At 44.8% G+C, this 14,631-nt stretch overlaps 1 protein-coding gene across 1 annotated transcript in view; it reads left to right on the forward strand.

Annotated features, from left to right (window-relative positions):
- Window positions 1–317: 317 nt before the first annotated feature.
- The window catches only part of LOC144111936 (nose resistant to fluoxetine protein 6-like), a 58,064-nt gene continuing 43,750 nt past the window's right edge, over window positions 318–14,631 (forward strand). The window contains exons 1-6 of the mRNA XM_077645027.1: window positions 318–830; window positions 8,663–8,874; window positions 10,916–11,027; window positions 11,242–11,326; window positions 11,416–11,507; window positions 12,367–12,546. Of these exons, the coding sequence (XP_077501153.1) occupies window positions 542–830; window positions 8,663–8,874; window positions 10,916–11,027; window positions 11,242–11,326; window positions 11,416–11,507; window positions 12,367–12,546 (970 nt within the window). The 5' untranslated portion in view covers window positions 318–541. The remainder of the gene's footprint in view (window positions 831–8,662; window positions 8,875–10,915; window positions 11,028–11,241; window positions 11,327–11,415; window positions 11,508–12,366; window positions 12,547–14,631) is intronic.

Consider the following 14,631-nt stretch of genomic DNA (forward strand, 5'->3'; position numbering starts at 1 on the left):
CTGTAGGATGTCGAGATACGACTACTCAGCCAAAACGACTTGGCAGCGGCCAAAACAAAGAAACATAAAAAAGAAACACAACGCTTTGAATGCTCCAAACATGCCAACGCCACACGCCATCGGAAGGTCCCTGCCAAGAAAGAAGGCGAGGGCGAAGAGCCGATCACACTTGCGCTCTTTCCGTCTTTCTACGGGAGAGGCCCTTTTTGGAACGGCGTGCCGTACGCGCGTCATGAGTGCGCGCTTTATAAAAGGGGTGAATGGCGAGTGGCTGCCTTTCGCACGCGTGCGCCTGATCTCTTCAGACACTACTACTGGGACTCCCATGCAGATGCGCTCTTTGGAAATTCCCTTCTCTCGTGCTCCCATTTAGGAAGGGCTTCAGGCGTTAGCGATCGAGCTGGCAGTTTTCTGAATTTTAGTTTAGCGGAGGACAACTTTGTAAGACATGCATCAGCCTAATTAAGTATCTGCAAGCAGCCTTCGTGTCATTTTGCTAACTTGCACCCCTTCAAATGTTTTAGGAGGTTTTCGCAACATCATGAGTGTGCAAAAAGTGGTTCTAATCGTGGTGACGGTGCTTCTTTGCGGGTGCCTCCCGTGTTGCCTCGGTGGCAGTGGGTCTGACGGGGATTCCTCGGCATCAATGACGGAGCAGCAAAACGTGAGCTATGTAAGCAAGCTCAAAGAATGGATCGCCAGTGCCATGAATCGGGCGTCCCCGTCATTGACGAGGAAGCTCCTGGAAGCCGAAGTGTCGGCCGACTGCAGCGTCGGTCTTCTCACGCTGGTGCGCGGAGTCCGGAACTTGGAGCCGTGGGCGCTGCGATGTGAGTTACGCTCGGAGCAGATCATGAAGTTCAAGTGCCTTGTCGCATGCGGTCGCGTGAAGTGCGATGTTCACTCAGCGATTAACCTCACCTGTAATACAGTGCTCATTCTTTCCCTCGGGGAGTGCAAATGCGAACCTGAAGTGCGCATGCCCAAAGCCACAATTAGCATTGGGCATACGCACTCTGCTCAGTGATTTCATTAGGAATCAAACGTTATATGGCTTGCGAAACTCGTTTTGAAATAACTAATCCCTTCCTGAATATTAGCAATTGTTCAGCACCAGTACCAGTCTAACCTACATAAAGCGATATTTCGTAGTTTTAGGGGAAGAGACTTGGAAAAGTTCCAGTTCATAATGATAACATCTAGGTTGAATTAGAGGCTGGAAGGGCAGAACGCAAATAGTAGTCGAGAAATACTTTCACAGCCCTAAATAAAAAACGGGTACATCTTGCAAGGAGGCAAAGTACCTGCGTGAAAATACTATGCAGAGTAGCTAAACTTCGGACCAGGGTCGGAACGTAAATATTTTTCTCTCCCTCTCTCTTGCTCTCTCGCCGCCTGGGCAGAAAATAAATGGCAGCAAACAAACACGTTATTAAACGACGCGTTCTGTTCACGTTCGTGCTTACTGAAAATATTTACTTGCATACGCTTTTTTAGTGAGTGTTCGCAATGCCCGGCATTGAAAAGCGCATGCTGAACATTTTGCGCCAATATTTATGTGTCCGTTTTGGTTCCTGAAGGACACGGACGCTTTCGTAGGTCATCGGTTCTGACTAATTATTTTTTAGTTATAAAGTAATTGTACTATTAATTTTTCATTAAAAACTATAAATACAGAAACATTCCCCTATGCTACTAGGTTTAGGTGACTATTGCCTACCTCTATACGCGTGTTATAACATTACAAGCCTCTCATTTTCTTTCTGTCTGCTCAATAGCTTAAAGAGGGCCACAGATCTGAGAGCTTGATACCATAGGCAGCATACGAATGATCACGATCAGCTTCTGCTCTCACCGTTTGATGACATTCCACATGACACTCGCGGTAATGTATTAGCAAGTACTACGTCCGCCGCTATACAGGAGGGTGGTGCTAATGAACACTCTCAAGGTAACGTTACACCGAACATTAATACTCCGAAAGCAAAAGACGCGACAGCCAGCGCCATGGCTCAGTTGCTAGTCCACTGGACTCGAAATTCAAATGTCGTGGGCTAGGCGGCATGTGGTAGTTCTTTTCTGCTTTGTCATCAATTATGTTTCAGTCATCAAGTACTTATATTATTCATTTCAAATGAAAAAAATATATAAAGACAGAAAGATACATTCGTCTACTCTACTTGGTTCCGGTGACTGTTTTCTTTCTCGCCTCATGAGTAAAAAAGTGCAAAATTTCGCCTGTTTGGAACAGCGCAATGTAACAGGACACAAAAGACTGGAACGAAAGTCTCGTCAGGTAATCCAGACGGCTGTATATGCAAGCGGCTTAATAAAACACGCCTTCCTGTATAAACCAAATATTTAAGAACGTGAACCTCATGCTTTTAAATGTAGCCTGAGCACTTAATCGACAAAAATGAGAAACATCGGTGCTATATCTACCAACGCCTCTGTTCTGGGTAGATATGGTAGAAAGCTATACCGGGAAATTTTTTTTAGAAGACGCAAAATTTTTATAAACACAGTTTTTTTAGGTTAAGAGAAGCTTTTTGTGTCATAGTAATAAAAGTGTAGGCGGACGTCAAATAACGGGTGAATCTTGTTAACTACTAAAGTGATTAACTAAATTCTAATACTTAAATATTTAACTATTACCGATAGGCACCTCGTGACGATTAGAGATTTGTATATGGTCGTTAGTAATAGCCAAATCAGTTTTTTAAATTTCGTAACCGCAATTGCCCTCACCGCCGTGGCTCAATCAATTTTAATTTCGCTATTTCGACTAGTTACGTTCTCTGGAGGGGTTGCGTTGCCTGCATACTCTCCGAGAGCGCAGGCAATTTGGTAAAATCTAGCCAAAATTTCTTCAGTGACAAAGGCGAGGGTGCTCACGTTTTCGAAATTCTAAAAATTGATATCGCTATTACTAACGGACGGCTACAACTCTCTAAATGCAACCAGGTGCCCATCGCTAATAGTTTAAATGTTTACTCCTAAAATTTAGGTAATCATTCACTAGTTGGCATGATTCAGCTGTTTTCTGACGTCCGCCAACACTGGTATTACTATGCCGCAAAAAGCCTTCATTTTCCACAAAAACCCTAATTTTTAAAACAGAAACTTATAAAAAAAAAACACCCGGTATAGAAAACAGCTGAGCAGGCGACCGAGCATAAATAAGTGATCCGCATCAACAACGCTCTGAATACGACCTCTGGTTGGCCGCGCTTTTCTGTATGTGCTTGGTCCGTAATTAGCCACATACTTTCCTGCTTTCCTGTCCCTTCAATTGCTATCCATTAGTGTAGCGCTTCGACGTGGGCTAGCAGCAAGCAATCTAAACAGCAAAAAGGCTTCTGAACGCTTCCCAAGTTCCTCTTTGGCTGCGTTTGTAAACACGGATGCAGCGAGATTATTGAACAGCGTTAGGAAGCCAAGATGCGCAGATTTGGCAAGCCCAATGTTCCGCAAGCTGTTTCGTTATCAATTTAATCGGATGTGTTCTCGTTGCTAGCTGCCTTCTGGACAGTCCAGGAGGAAATGATTTGGATTTATCGGTGTTTTTTTCTGTACCTACCTAAGTAGTGCTTTCTTTGCTTCTTTTTTGTTTTACGGTGGAAAGTGATGTTTACAACTGGTGAATTATAAAAAGGGTGTCCATTGCTTTGAATCTCAACATATCTGACATGTTTTGACTCGTTAACTTTATCTTCATTTATTTCCTTCCTTTGCGGTATAAGCTTGTCGCTAGCCGAGAAAGACCACATGGACTTCAGCAGGAACTCTAAATATATATCTGCGCTTCAGCGACAAAGGACAAAAGAGAAGCAACAGAACGGAGGCACCTCGTCTAAATTTAATGAATAAACTTAGTCTAGCTGAGGCTGCGAGGGGTGCAGTGGCACCGGACCGACCTCTCGCGTAGGACCACAATTTATGAAATGTCATCCCCTCATGGCGTACCGTTTTTCGGCTTAGCGCCGCTTAACAGTACCCTGCGGAGTGAGCAAACACAGGGTGTATGCAGCTTCGAGCAGGTAAAAAGTAAAAGGGCGTGCCTGGAAAAACCCAGAAACAAGCAGGAAGCCGGCTGGGGTTACATAGGAAATGATCGAGATGACGCCAAATTCATTGAATAAGACAGAAAACGTCACTAATGGAAGCTTACTCTGAAAAATCGCTACAGGAGTGTTTCATGTGCCGCGAAGAGGTATGAAGGCTGTAAAAGAAGTGAAAATGAATGCAAAAGCGGGGAAAAAAAACACGCATGAGTAAAAACCATCTTTACGGAGCAATTAGGGTGGAAACCAGGAAGTACAGTTTCACCGTAGAGCTTGTAGTTCCTGGCATGAAAAAGCAAGATTTCTAGCTAAACCTGAGTAATGAGCAAAACGGGGAAGTATGGGCCTTTTTTATTCTTAGAAGCAATCACGAGTGCTTTAGAACCGCTTCTATCTCCGTTTCTTCTAAAGAATATACCTTTTTGGTTGGCCCCCTCCAGTAAAAAGCCTCACTCGTCAGTCTACCTTTTCTAGATTATTATCTTAGGAACCTTTTTACCGTTTTGCGTACGTAAAATTTTCCCCTTGTTCTCACATTGTTGTTGTTATTGGCGATACATGAAATGGCGGTAGTAATGCTGTTAGTGTATGCTTTTGCGTTGCTTATCCAGGCTTGTAGGTTCATTCTGCTAATTTTTTATCTTCGTTTCTGTCCCCTCACACAAACCAAGTTTTCATTTGTTTCCTTATTGCTTGTTTTGTTTTGAACATGATTTCCATTTGTTAAATCCGGCTTATACAAACTAGTCTTGGTTGATATTTTTCATATTTAGATGTTGCGTACCTTCACTGTTCCTGTGGTTGCTGTTCTGTGCATTGTTGATATGATTCAAACGATTTCACAGCGATGTTTTAATAGAAGCAATAATATTTTTATTCTCCCTGTCATGTGCAATGCAACGCAAGTAGGCCACTTAACGGCTATAGTTAGTTTGCAAGATCGTACCTGAAATACAGAGCGATCCGCATTCATATGAACAAGGAAAAAAATTAAAGGTAATAGAGATAAACTTCATAACTTGATAAAAAAGAACTAAAACTAAACCTAACAATGCAGTAAATTACTCTAAACCTTGACGGAAACTTTACCATTAAATCTTCAATAATTCAATTCGTCAGATTGCCTTTAGAAATCGCAGATAAGTTCCCATCAAGCAATCTGTTAAAAATATCCAGAACATAAGCCCAACGAATAACAATCTAAGAAAATTGTTTTCAAAGCTCCCAAGTGGTGACCTTTTCATCAACGAAAATTTGAAGCTTGGGAGTCCTAGTTCCAGGAATATATTTGCATCTGGCAATAAACAGGAACGCATAAACGAATAAAACTTCCATTAAGCACAGCCAATGATGGTGAATGGCTCCCCTATTCCAAGAAGCCATTGGACTTTCGCTCCCGCCATTGCTGTCGCCACCAAGCCTCAACGGTGCGCAAGGTCAGGGTTGGTCAGCACGACCTCCCGCTGCTCTTGCTTCGGGTTCCTGATTGCGTCTATTCTTGAATTGTTTTTGGAGATTCACACCACGTGTTGAAGGTTTCCCTTTTGTCTTTTCGTTACAAAATTGACATTCGGCTTTATAGACGATTGGGAATATTTTATTAGGAATTCTAGGGCTATAGAACTATATAATTAATCGGAAGAATTAGAGACAACATTTTAAAGAATTTTTTTTTATATTTATGTCCACTCTGCATCTTTAACTATCCGAAAAGAAGCCAAAGAGAATATTGGCATTTATTAATTTTTGTATTTAAATGTTTCTTCAGTTCTTTCATTTTATTTATTTATTATACGCCTACATCTACTTGAGACAGAATTGGAACAGTGAATTAGAAGAAAATTAGCACGGTAGTAAAATCTCTCCAGTTGACAATTCATATAGCCTTCGTACAAAGCGGACGGGATGTATTATAAGTCCTGGGGTGCTGTCCTTAAAAAAGGGGGAATCATGTGGGCCGGCGCCACACGGCGATATGCAAAAATTCAGGGGCCACTTTGTTGACCTAAAGTTCGTTGAGGCGAAAGCCTTTAGCGTGGTATTGCTGCTTGTGTCACTGATGTGTGGTTAAGATGTTGATTAAGTACACAATTGTGTTTGAGTCTTAAATTCTGGAGACACTGCAGGGCGTTTGGGAGGCATCCGTCTGATTCGACGCCTTTCAGCAAACTCTCCCCAGCGTCCTAGACAAGAAGTACATATAAATTGTCAGGAAGTAGCGTAGTCGTTCGCACGGTCGGCTGCTGAACGGAAGGATGGTGGTTCGAATCCCATCCTGCACAAAGTTTTTTTTTCATATCGAGTTGCTGAAGAGCGTAACGAAAGGACTCACCGACGTACACGGTCGTGAGCAATAGCCATTAAACGCTGTCGCCTTAAAAGCGTTGTAGAACAAGAAAGCGCGTTAATGCCGCAGTAGCGCTTTCTTCTCCAATGTCTTTAGTGGTAGTATCGATGGCGCCGAAGAATGGCGGCGGCTTCGTTATGCTAAGTGATTCCTCGCCATTTTTGTGAAGTTTGCGCAGTCTTGAAAGGAATGGTACAAGAAAATTATTTCCAGCGCCGTGGAGGAACCGTCGCCGAGGTGCTGTAAGAACCGTGCCACGACAGTGTGATCAGATATAGTCGGCGTCATGAATTTTTGCCGTAGACATGACAGAAAGCAGTTTACCAATAAGTGGCCGCACAGGTCGAAGGGGAATAGCCGGCCTTGAAGAATAAAGGCACGCAGATTTTACGTACAAAGGCGTCATGCGACGAGTTGTCTTCAAACGAGACATTTCGCAATGAACGCACAGCTGCCACTGCTGTCAAAGGTATCCTCAAGTCTGTGTTGGGCGTGGCTGCATACACCTCGTAAATGATGCTCTCTGTGCGATCCCTTTCCGATGCTGTCACTCTGGAGACCATGGCTTTTCCCAGCTCCGCGAAATTAGGCAGAAATGGCAGCGAGACTTCATGAAACACGCGCGGCTCATGTTTGAACTCGTCGGGTTCAGTGTCTCCTTTTATAAAGAAAAAACGTGTCTCTTAACAGTTGCACGGAGGCCATGACATCCTCGGCCAGAAACTGTGCACTGTGCAGAAAGACAGCGTTTATGCACACTATGTTTTGTAGGCTTGCTTGAAAACGATGACACGTTGAGTTGCCTCATAACGGCCAAATGCCCTAAGGCAGTCACGTAGGCGCCGCCAGAGAAGTAATCGGGGGTGATTCAACATGGCTGCGTGTTCTCAGCGTCCACATCACTGGAGAAGTATCCGTCTTTCTTTGAAATTGTTCGCGTTCATATAGCTATGGGTTGGGCAGGTTCAGAGCGACTTCCTCCTGCATTTCCACGTGACAAGTAGCGTCAACTACAAGAAATTTAGAGATGAAAACCCAGAAACATAGAGCATAGAAGAACACCTTCAGCGCCTCATAATTTGATAAATACATATAATATGCTAACAAACTAACATCAGACGTCATATTTCCATCATTTTTGCAGGCAAGAGGGAAAACCCATTCCCCTTCGTCACAATAGCACTACGTGGTCGGTTACTTGGGGCGGTAATTCAAGACCAACGACGCACGCTGCTTTGTTGTGGAAAGTTCTTGAAACTCTCGGTTGCATTACATTTATCTAGCGCAAGTGGACTCTCGGAATTGTCTGGAAGTACATAATGGTGCAATGGTAGAAACTAATTCCGCTTTTGAAGGCGGCAAAAGTATAAAATCTTTACAGTCGGAGTACGAATGAGTATACCGTTTACCAAACTGCGTTGTCACCCCAAGGCTAACCTTGGCCACATCCTGCATAAGTGCCCTCAGGACATTCCGCCGGAGAGCCTCCAGCTGTCGAACTCTGATCAGTGGCAAGCCACGTTGCGTGGCTCCGACATGGATGTCCAACTCCACGTCTTGAGCAGAACCATAGAGGTGATTATACAAAATTTTAGCGCCAGGACGTACTACACACATGAATGAAGAGAACAAAGCCCCCGTGTTGCCTTCTTTTTTAGGTTTAGTATCTTGGTGCTAAAATCCTTTCATAATTTCTGACAACAAATTATCCCAACAGCGAAATATTTTAAAGCTACATAGATGACCTAAATCCAAGGGTCAAGGCCTCCTGACGAGGCTGCATCCTCACAGGCTCCCACCACACTTTCGACAAAGGATAAACGTTTACCCTCTCTCTCTTTCGGAATTTGAAGGCTTTCGCGGATTGCGTGCCTTTCTTGGGCAAAAAACGCAATTTTAACAAACAATACAGTGAAACGGCACTGATAAAACTAATCGTCATTTGGCGATCACCCCTTCTAAAGGCATAATGGCGTATGAGATATTACAGTTCCTGTCTCAGGCCAGTAAAATTTGGTAAAGGAATCATTTGGCACCACTCAAAAAACAGTATTTATTATGCTCTGCGGTAGCTTCATTCCTTGGTGTCAGCAAAACTAGAGAAAATTACAACTTTGCTATTGTCAGGTAAAGCAGTAAAGCCATAGTTTACACCAAAGGCGTCTTGTTTATATCTCTTCCATGTATTCGGCAGCGGGACCAAAGAAAACGATTTTGCACCCGGTCTGAGAAATGCTTCTTTTTCACGCAGTGATAGACGCCACCGCAAAGTACCCTAGCGGAGCTTTGGCGACCACGCGGGTGGACCTAGGTGCCTTCGATGAATGCGTGCAGACCGTTGTGCGCAATGAATACGGTCACGAGACAGCCCGGGCCCAGTACTGCAACGTGGTTGCATATGGCGGAAACAAAACCGACCTGGATGACCTCATCGCCGCAGCTATGTCTATTACACATCCACGGGTGAGAATCACGCCTGCTCGCTTGTTGAGTATTGCTTAGAGGTTTCTTAGGTTACTGTACCTAATGCTCATAATTACCGGACACAAAAAAGTTAAATATTTAATACATTAGAGAAGGCATAAGAGAAGTCTGAGGCAAAATCCTCAGAACTGCACAGACACGATGTGTTTGGCACTGCATTCATTTTTTATTGTTTCACAGAGAAAAATGAGTCTCGAGCAGTAAACTAGAATAACTACATACGTCTGAAATATGCCCTTGAAGATCACCTCAGCGAGGGGTACCAACAGTTCCTTACTTTCTAGCTGTATTGTGGAGGCAAAACGTTCTCTGGACAACAATTAGTATAATGCTGCAACAATCTTACAGCGTAACACCTTAGAAGCACGCTGGATTTATGCGACGTTTTGAATCTATGCGTCTGATAGCACCTCCTATAGATAGAATTCTACTGGTACATTTCGACAGCCCGCATGTTCCCCCAGCTGCGCCTCGTCGTAACAAAAACCTGACGCATTAAAAATCAGAATGTGGCGACAATGCTGTTAGATAATGCTGGCCATTCAGTATAGTTCTAACGAAATCGAACGCTGTTTACATGTAAACAAACAGGAACAATTATTTCGTATAATATTCTGCATCACATTTATTTATTTCGCCGAAAGCACTCATCTATTGCATCAAGACCTATACCCATAAATGCTGTTCTAGGAACGAGAAAAACAGGACGGCTGTAAAACCTTCCCGTTATAAGCTGCAGTTTGCTGCGACCAGTTGTCGGCATGGTAGTGCTAATACCGTAAAACATCGTTAACAAATATTTCCTTCTTGTTTACGAATTCTGGCATAATTTGGTCGTGCAGGGCCCTAAGAGTAAGCACACACACGTCCACGAATTCTTCCGTACAATGCAGTCTGCAGAATAGACAACAGCGCGGTAAATTCTGTACACGCCGCACCATAACGCTTGCCTGCCTGCTAGCCCATGCGTTTTTGTCCGCATCTATTTACCATGCGTCTTCCCCACTCTCCGTGTCGTCAAAGTGCTGCGTGCGAGGTGCCTACCCTGTCCTTCCCCCTAGAGTCAACAACGTGCTGATTCTGATGTGGACTGGCTGTCTTAGGCCTGCAGGGCTGCGAAAACGTGCTTTGCACTATAAGGGTGGCATGAGAACGAACCTCAGTTAAATCACGCCCTCAAATAACTTTCAATCGAAAAAAAAAACAGAGGGACCTTGAGCTCGGGACTAACTTCGACTTCCCACTAACATCTCCTGAGGAAGAAGGCATGGTCTTATTAACCGCTACGTAATAATTAGGTTGTGATATAAAATATATTGGAGTCCTGATTACCAACGTGCTCTCAGTACATATATTGCCGCCAGGCAAGCGATTAGTTTTGACGTGTGTAAATATTGTGCTGCGTAAAGAAGTTCAGTTGAAACAAACTTTCGCAAAATAATTGAAGCGAACAATTAAACGCTCAAAGCGCGCTTTCGTCGGCACAACTGATTAAAATCAGTCGTTTGAAGATAGGAAATAACACAAGTCAAGAAAACAATAAACTGTTCTCATACTCATATGAGCTACATTTTTCTTCCGAGTCAAACGAAATATAGGAAGCCTGATGCTTGCTAGTAATATTCTACCGGACCGTACAGACTACTCAGGCAACACGGCGAGCTCAAGGCGTTCGATTTATCAAATATAATAATCGAACCACCATTAGAGATTTAGAGAGCTATTTTGTTTTTTTTTGCATGATTACTAAGAAAAGGCTGCGCTTATTCAAGAAAGCCGTTTTGCAGCGCACTAGGCAGATACAGCACGGCGCTCCTAATATTGTTGTCGTCGAGAACGGTCAATGTCGACAATTCATCGGCATCGACATTGCATGCCGCACAGCCAAGTGGTTTTAGGTAGAACCATCTGGCAGCCTGCAGTTTTAGTCTCAACGGGCGCCGTAGCGAGAAACTATAGACAGAAAGATTTGGCAAGCGAAAGCTCGGGGTGCCTACGACAGGTATTTTTCTCTGTGCAGGTAGCCAAATTTCGAGGGCATATCTATGAGCAGAGGATCCCAATCATGCGATTAGGAATTTGCGTGCTCGACGTCTGCAATCAAGATGAACTGCAGCTGATGGCGAAAGCAGGTATGTATCTGCAGCACTGAACCCATGCGAGGCTCGCAGAAAAAATTCCCCGCTCCCGTGGGACAATCAGCCGTTACCATTCCTTCCGGCGAAAACATCTCATTTAGTTGCTGTGGCTAAGGACACCACGATTCGCGAACGTAAAGAACACTCAAGCGCCCAGCTTTCTGATCAAGTTCTGCATTTGTTAGGCGTATTGCATTTGTTCTTTCAGTGCTTCCAAAGGTTCTTGACGTTACCATCACTGACTGCGTGACAGCATTGGCTCCAGATATGACAAGAACTCAGGTTATTATTTTGTAAGTATGTGCAGTTATGTGTAGCACCGCACTTTATCCGAGGTGTTCTGCGAAGAGGAGAAAGATATTTACTGCTCCTTTCTTTTCAGAGCATTTCTAGGCACTCTAGTCCTGCTCATCGTGCTTGGAACTGCCGTTGATGTGTACTGCTCACGAAGAAAGCAGAAAGGTGAAAACAAAGGTAAAAACGTTTGAATATTTACGCACGTCACCGATTCCAACTTAGATAAAACCGAATGACAAATGCCACTATGACATTACTAATAGTAGAGCAAGTGTTACGATTGACAAAAGAAATAACTCCAGAGGACTGAGAACATGAGCGCCGAATTCTTCAACCTGCATACGCTCGCCGTTTCGAGCTGATCTTCGCGTTTGAGACAATTTCTGCAATGCACCTTTCCTCGAGTCCCCTTTAATTGCCTAGTCTATCAGGGCTCGATTGCTAATCGTTAAACAGATATTGCGGCCTCTTCAAAATTGTCTCCCTTTATTCATGTCTTGATATTTCAGTATTGAAGATTACTCAAGAATTGTTTTTCACAACGTTCCGAAATATTTTTGTTTTAACTAAAACCGGATTTCACATTTCACAGGTCAATTTAGAAAATTTCTCCAAGGCTTAATAGCGAAATGACGACTAAAGTATCGCATAATTGTTATATTCCCCCCCCCCCCAAAAAAAAATACAGAAAGCATCAAGTTGTGAGACAAGCCTCGGATTTTGTGCGATTGAGAACCACGTGCATGCCCACGGAACTCGCTTACGGGCGAAAAAGTTGCATTAAAGCAGATGCGAATTAATCATAGTGCGAAAGCACACGTCCACGCATTCATGGACGTGCAAATAGGAAAGGAAGACCTGCCGTATATACTCCCTTATACGACTATCCCTTTTCGCGTTGCCGTGGAGCTTAATTCCTTAAAAACCAGTTCACGAAGCCAAACTTTTTTCCAAGGCAGTTCAGTAATGATCTTTACACGAAATATGAACTTCTTTGTATTCGGTCTCCTTTACTTCTCGCTCATTTTCATTTCAGGTGTTCTTTTATCGGTTCTGACATCATTCTCTGTGGTGTCAAATACGCGCATGATGCTTCAAATCACGACCAACAAGAGCTCTGACGCCTACAGCATGAGGTTCCTGCATGGCATCCGGTTCTTCAGCATTGTCTATATCCTTGTTGGACACAGCTACGGTGCCCCTTCGGACATTTGGGGTACGTAAGCCTTTGGCCTCTAAAAGAAACCATTGCAAGTTCTTGATAAAATAACAGCACATATATACTCTATCATTGTCGCAACAGGTGTCGGTTTGTCATTTGTAATGTAGTTGCCAACGAAAAGGCACCCTCGACAGCATAAAAGGGGCTTATGTCCAGGGCTCATTCGTATTGTGAGGCAGAAGAACGCACCAGCAAATTCACCTTTTTACTTCAGGTAGGCCGAAGCAGCAGCTACCGACTAGTCACAGCTTAGCAACACTTCGTCTTCTTCGCACGACCCGATGACCGATGATGATTACGCTGAGATGAAGATGAAGGTCACTCACAGTGCTTACAACATTCCCCCTCCCGAACGAAAGCGACCATCCTGGTCGCAAATTAAATCTTAAGGTCGGCGGTTAAAGGGTTTCAAGCGCGACACGTGCACAATCTCGGTGCCGCGACACCGACGATCGCGAACAGGCGATGCAGGTGTGATGAGATAGTTTACAGGGGAAGTTTGTTCCAGAACCGTGTACGGGCCAATAAAACGGCTCAGAAACTTTTCACACAGGCCGGGGATGCGAGTAGGTGTCCAGAGTAGCACTTCGTCTCCAGGGCGGAAAGACACTGAGCGATGAGTCGCATCATACGTGCTTTTCCTGGAAGCTTGAGTGGCTTCAGTTTGAAGGCGGGCACGATCACGGCAGTGGGCGATACGAGACACGAACTGTTCGTGGGAAGGCGCGGCAGAAGGAGTAGAAGCTGTGAAGAAAGATGCTTCGAGGGAGAAGGTAGGATGGCGGGCATAAACAAGAAAAAACGGAGAGTAGGTGGTGGTTCGTTGAACGGCAGTGTTGTAGGCGAAGGTTACAAAGGGGAGTAAAGAGTCCCAGTTGTTGTGCTGAGGGTGAATGTAGGTGGATAGCATATCAGAAAGGGTGCGATGAAAGCGTTCTGTGAGGCCATTGGTCTGAGGGTGGTAAGGAGATGTAGTTTTATGCACCGTGCCTGAAGCATGAAGCACTGCGGCGAGGACGGTGGAGAGGAACGACTTGCCACGATCGCTAAGGAGGAGGCGAGGGGCGCCGTGGCGAAGAAGTATGGTGTGGAGGAAGAAGTTGGCGATTTCGGAAGCGGAGCCGGAAGGAAGTGCTGCGGTTTCAGCGTATCGGGTGAGGTGGTCAACGGCAGTAACGACCCAGCGGTTGCCAGCTGGAGTCAAGGGCAGGGGTCCATACAAGTCGATTCCGACGACTTCGAAAGGTGTGGAAGGACATGGGAGAGGTTGCAAGAGACCGGCAGGAGGCGACGTAGACCGCTTGCGTCGTTGACAAGGGATGCAAGACGCTACGTATTTTAATACTGAGGTTGAAAGACCAGGCCAGAAGAAACGACGTTTGATGCGGTCATAGGTTTTGTGGTACCCAAGGTGACCTGCGGTGGGGTCGTCGTGGAAGGCTTGTAGAACTTGAGGACGCAGGGAAGAAGGAATTACGGGAACCCATGTGTGGCCCAGTGGGCTGTAGTTGTGCCAAAATAATGTGCCATCCTGTAACTTGAAATTTTTGAGCCGACGACGGAGACGGGCATTTGGAGGTCTAAGAACACCGCTGAGACTATCAATCAGCTTTTGACAGTAAGGGTCAGCACTCTGGTGGTGAGCAAGATTGCAGTGTATATCTGGCATGGGAGCAATAGAGGCGGCGCTCAAAGACTGCATAACTGTAGGGTTTAAATGGCTTGACTCCGTTGGGACAGGAGAGGAATGCGAGGACATGGGTTGCGACGGCAAAGCAATAGGGCAACGAGAGAGAGCGTCGGCGTCCTTGTGCTTCTTGCCCGATTTGTAAGTGACAGTAAAGTCGTACTCTTGAAGGCGGAGGATCCACCGCCCGAGACGACCGGACAGATTTTTCAAAGTGGATAACCAGCATAGGGCGTGGTGGTCAGTGACGACTGTGAAGTGACGGCCGTACAGGTAAGGACGAAACTTCTGAACAGCCCAGACGACGGCGAGACATTCTTGTTCGGTAATAGTGTAGTTTTGTTCCGCAGAAGTCAGAGTTCGGCTCGCATAGGCAACAACATTTTCTGTAG

The sequence above is a fragment of the Amblyomma americanum genome, unplaced genomic scaffold (genome assembly GCF_052857255.1).
Source record: "Amblyomma americanum isolate KBUSLIRL-KWMA unplaced genomic scaffold, ASM5285725v1 scaffold_19, whole genome shotgun sequence".
In the NCBI taxonomy this organism is placed as follows: Eukaryota; Metazoa; Arthropoda; class Arachnida; order Ixodida; family Ixodidae; genus Amblyomma; species Amblyomma americanum.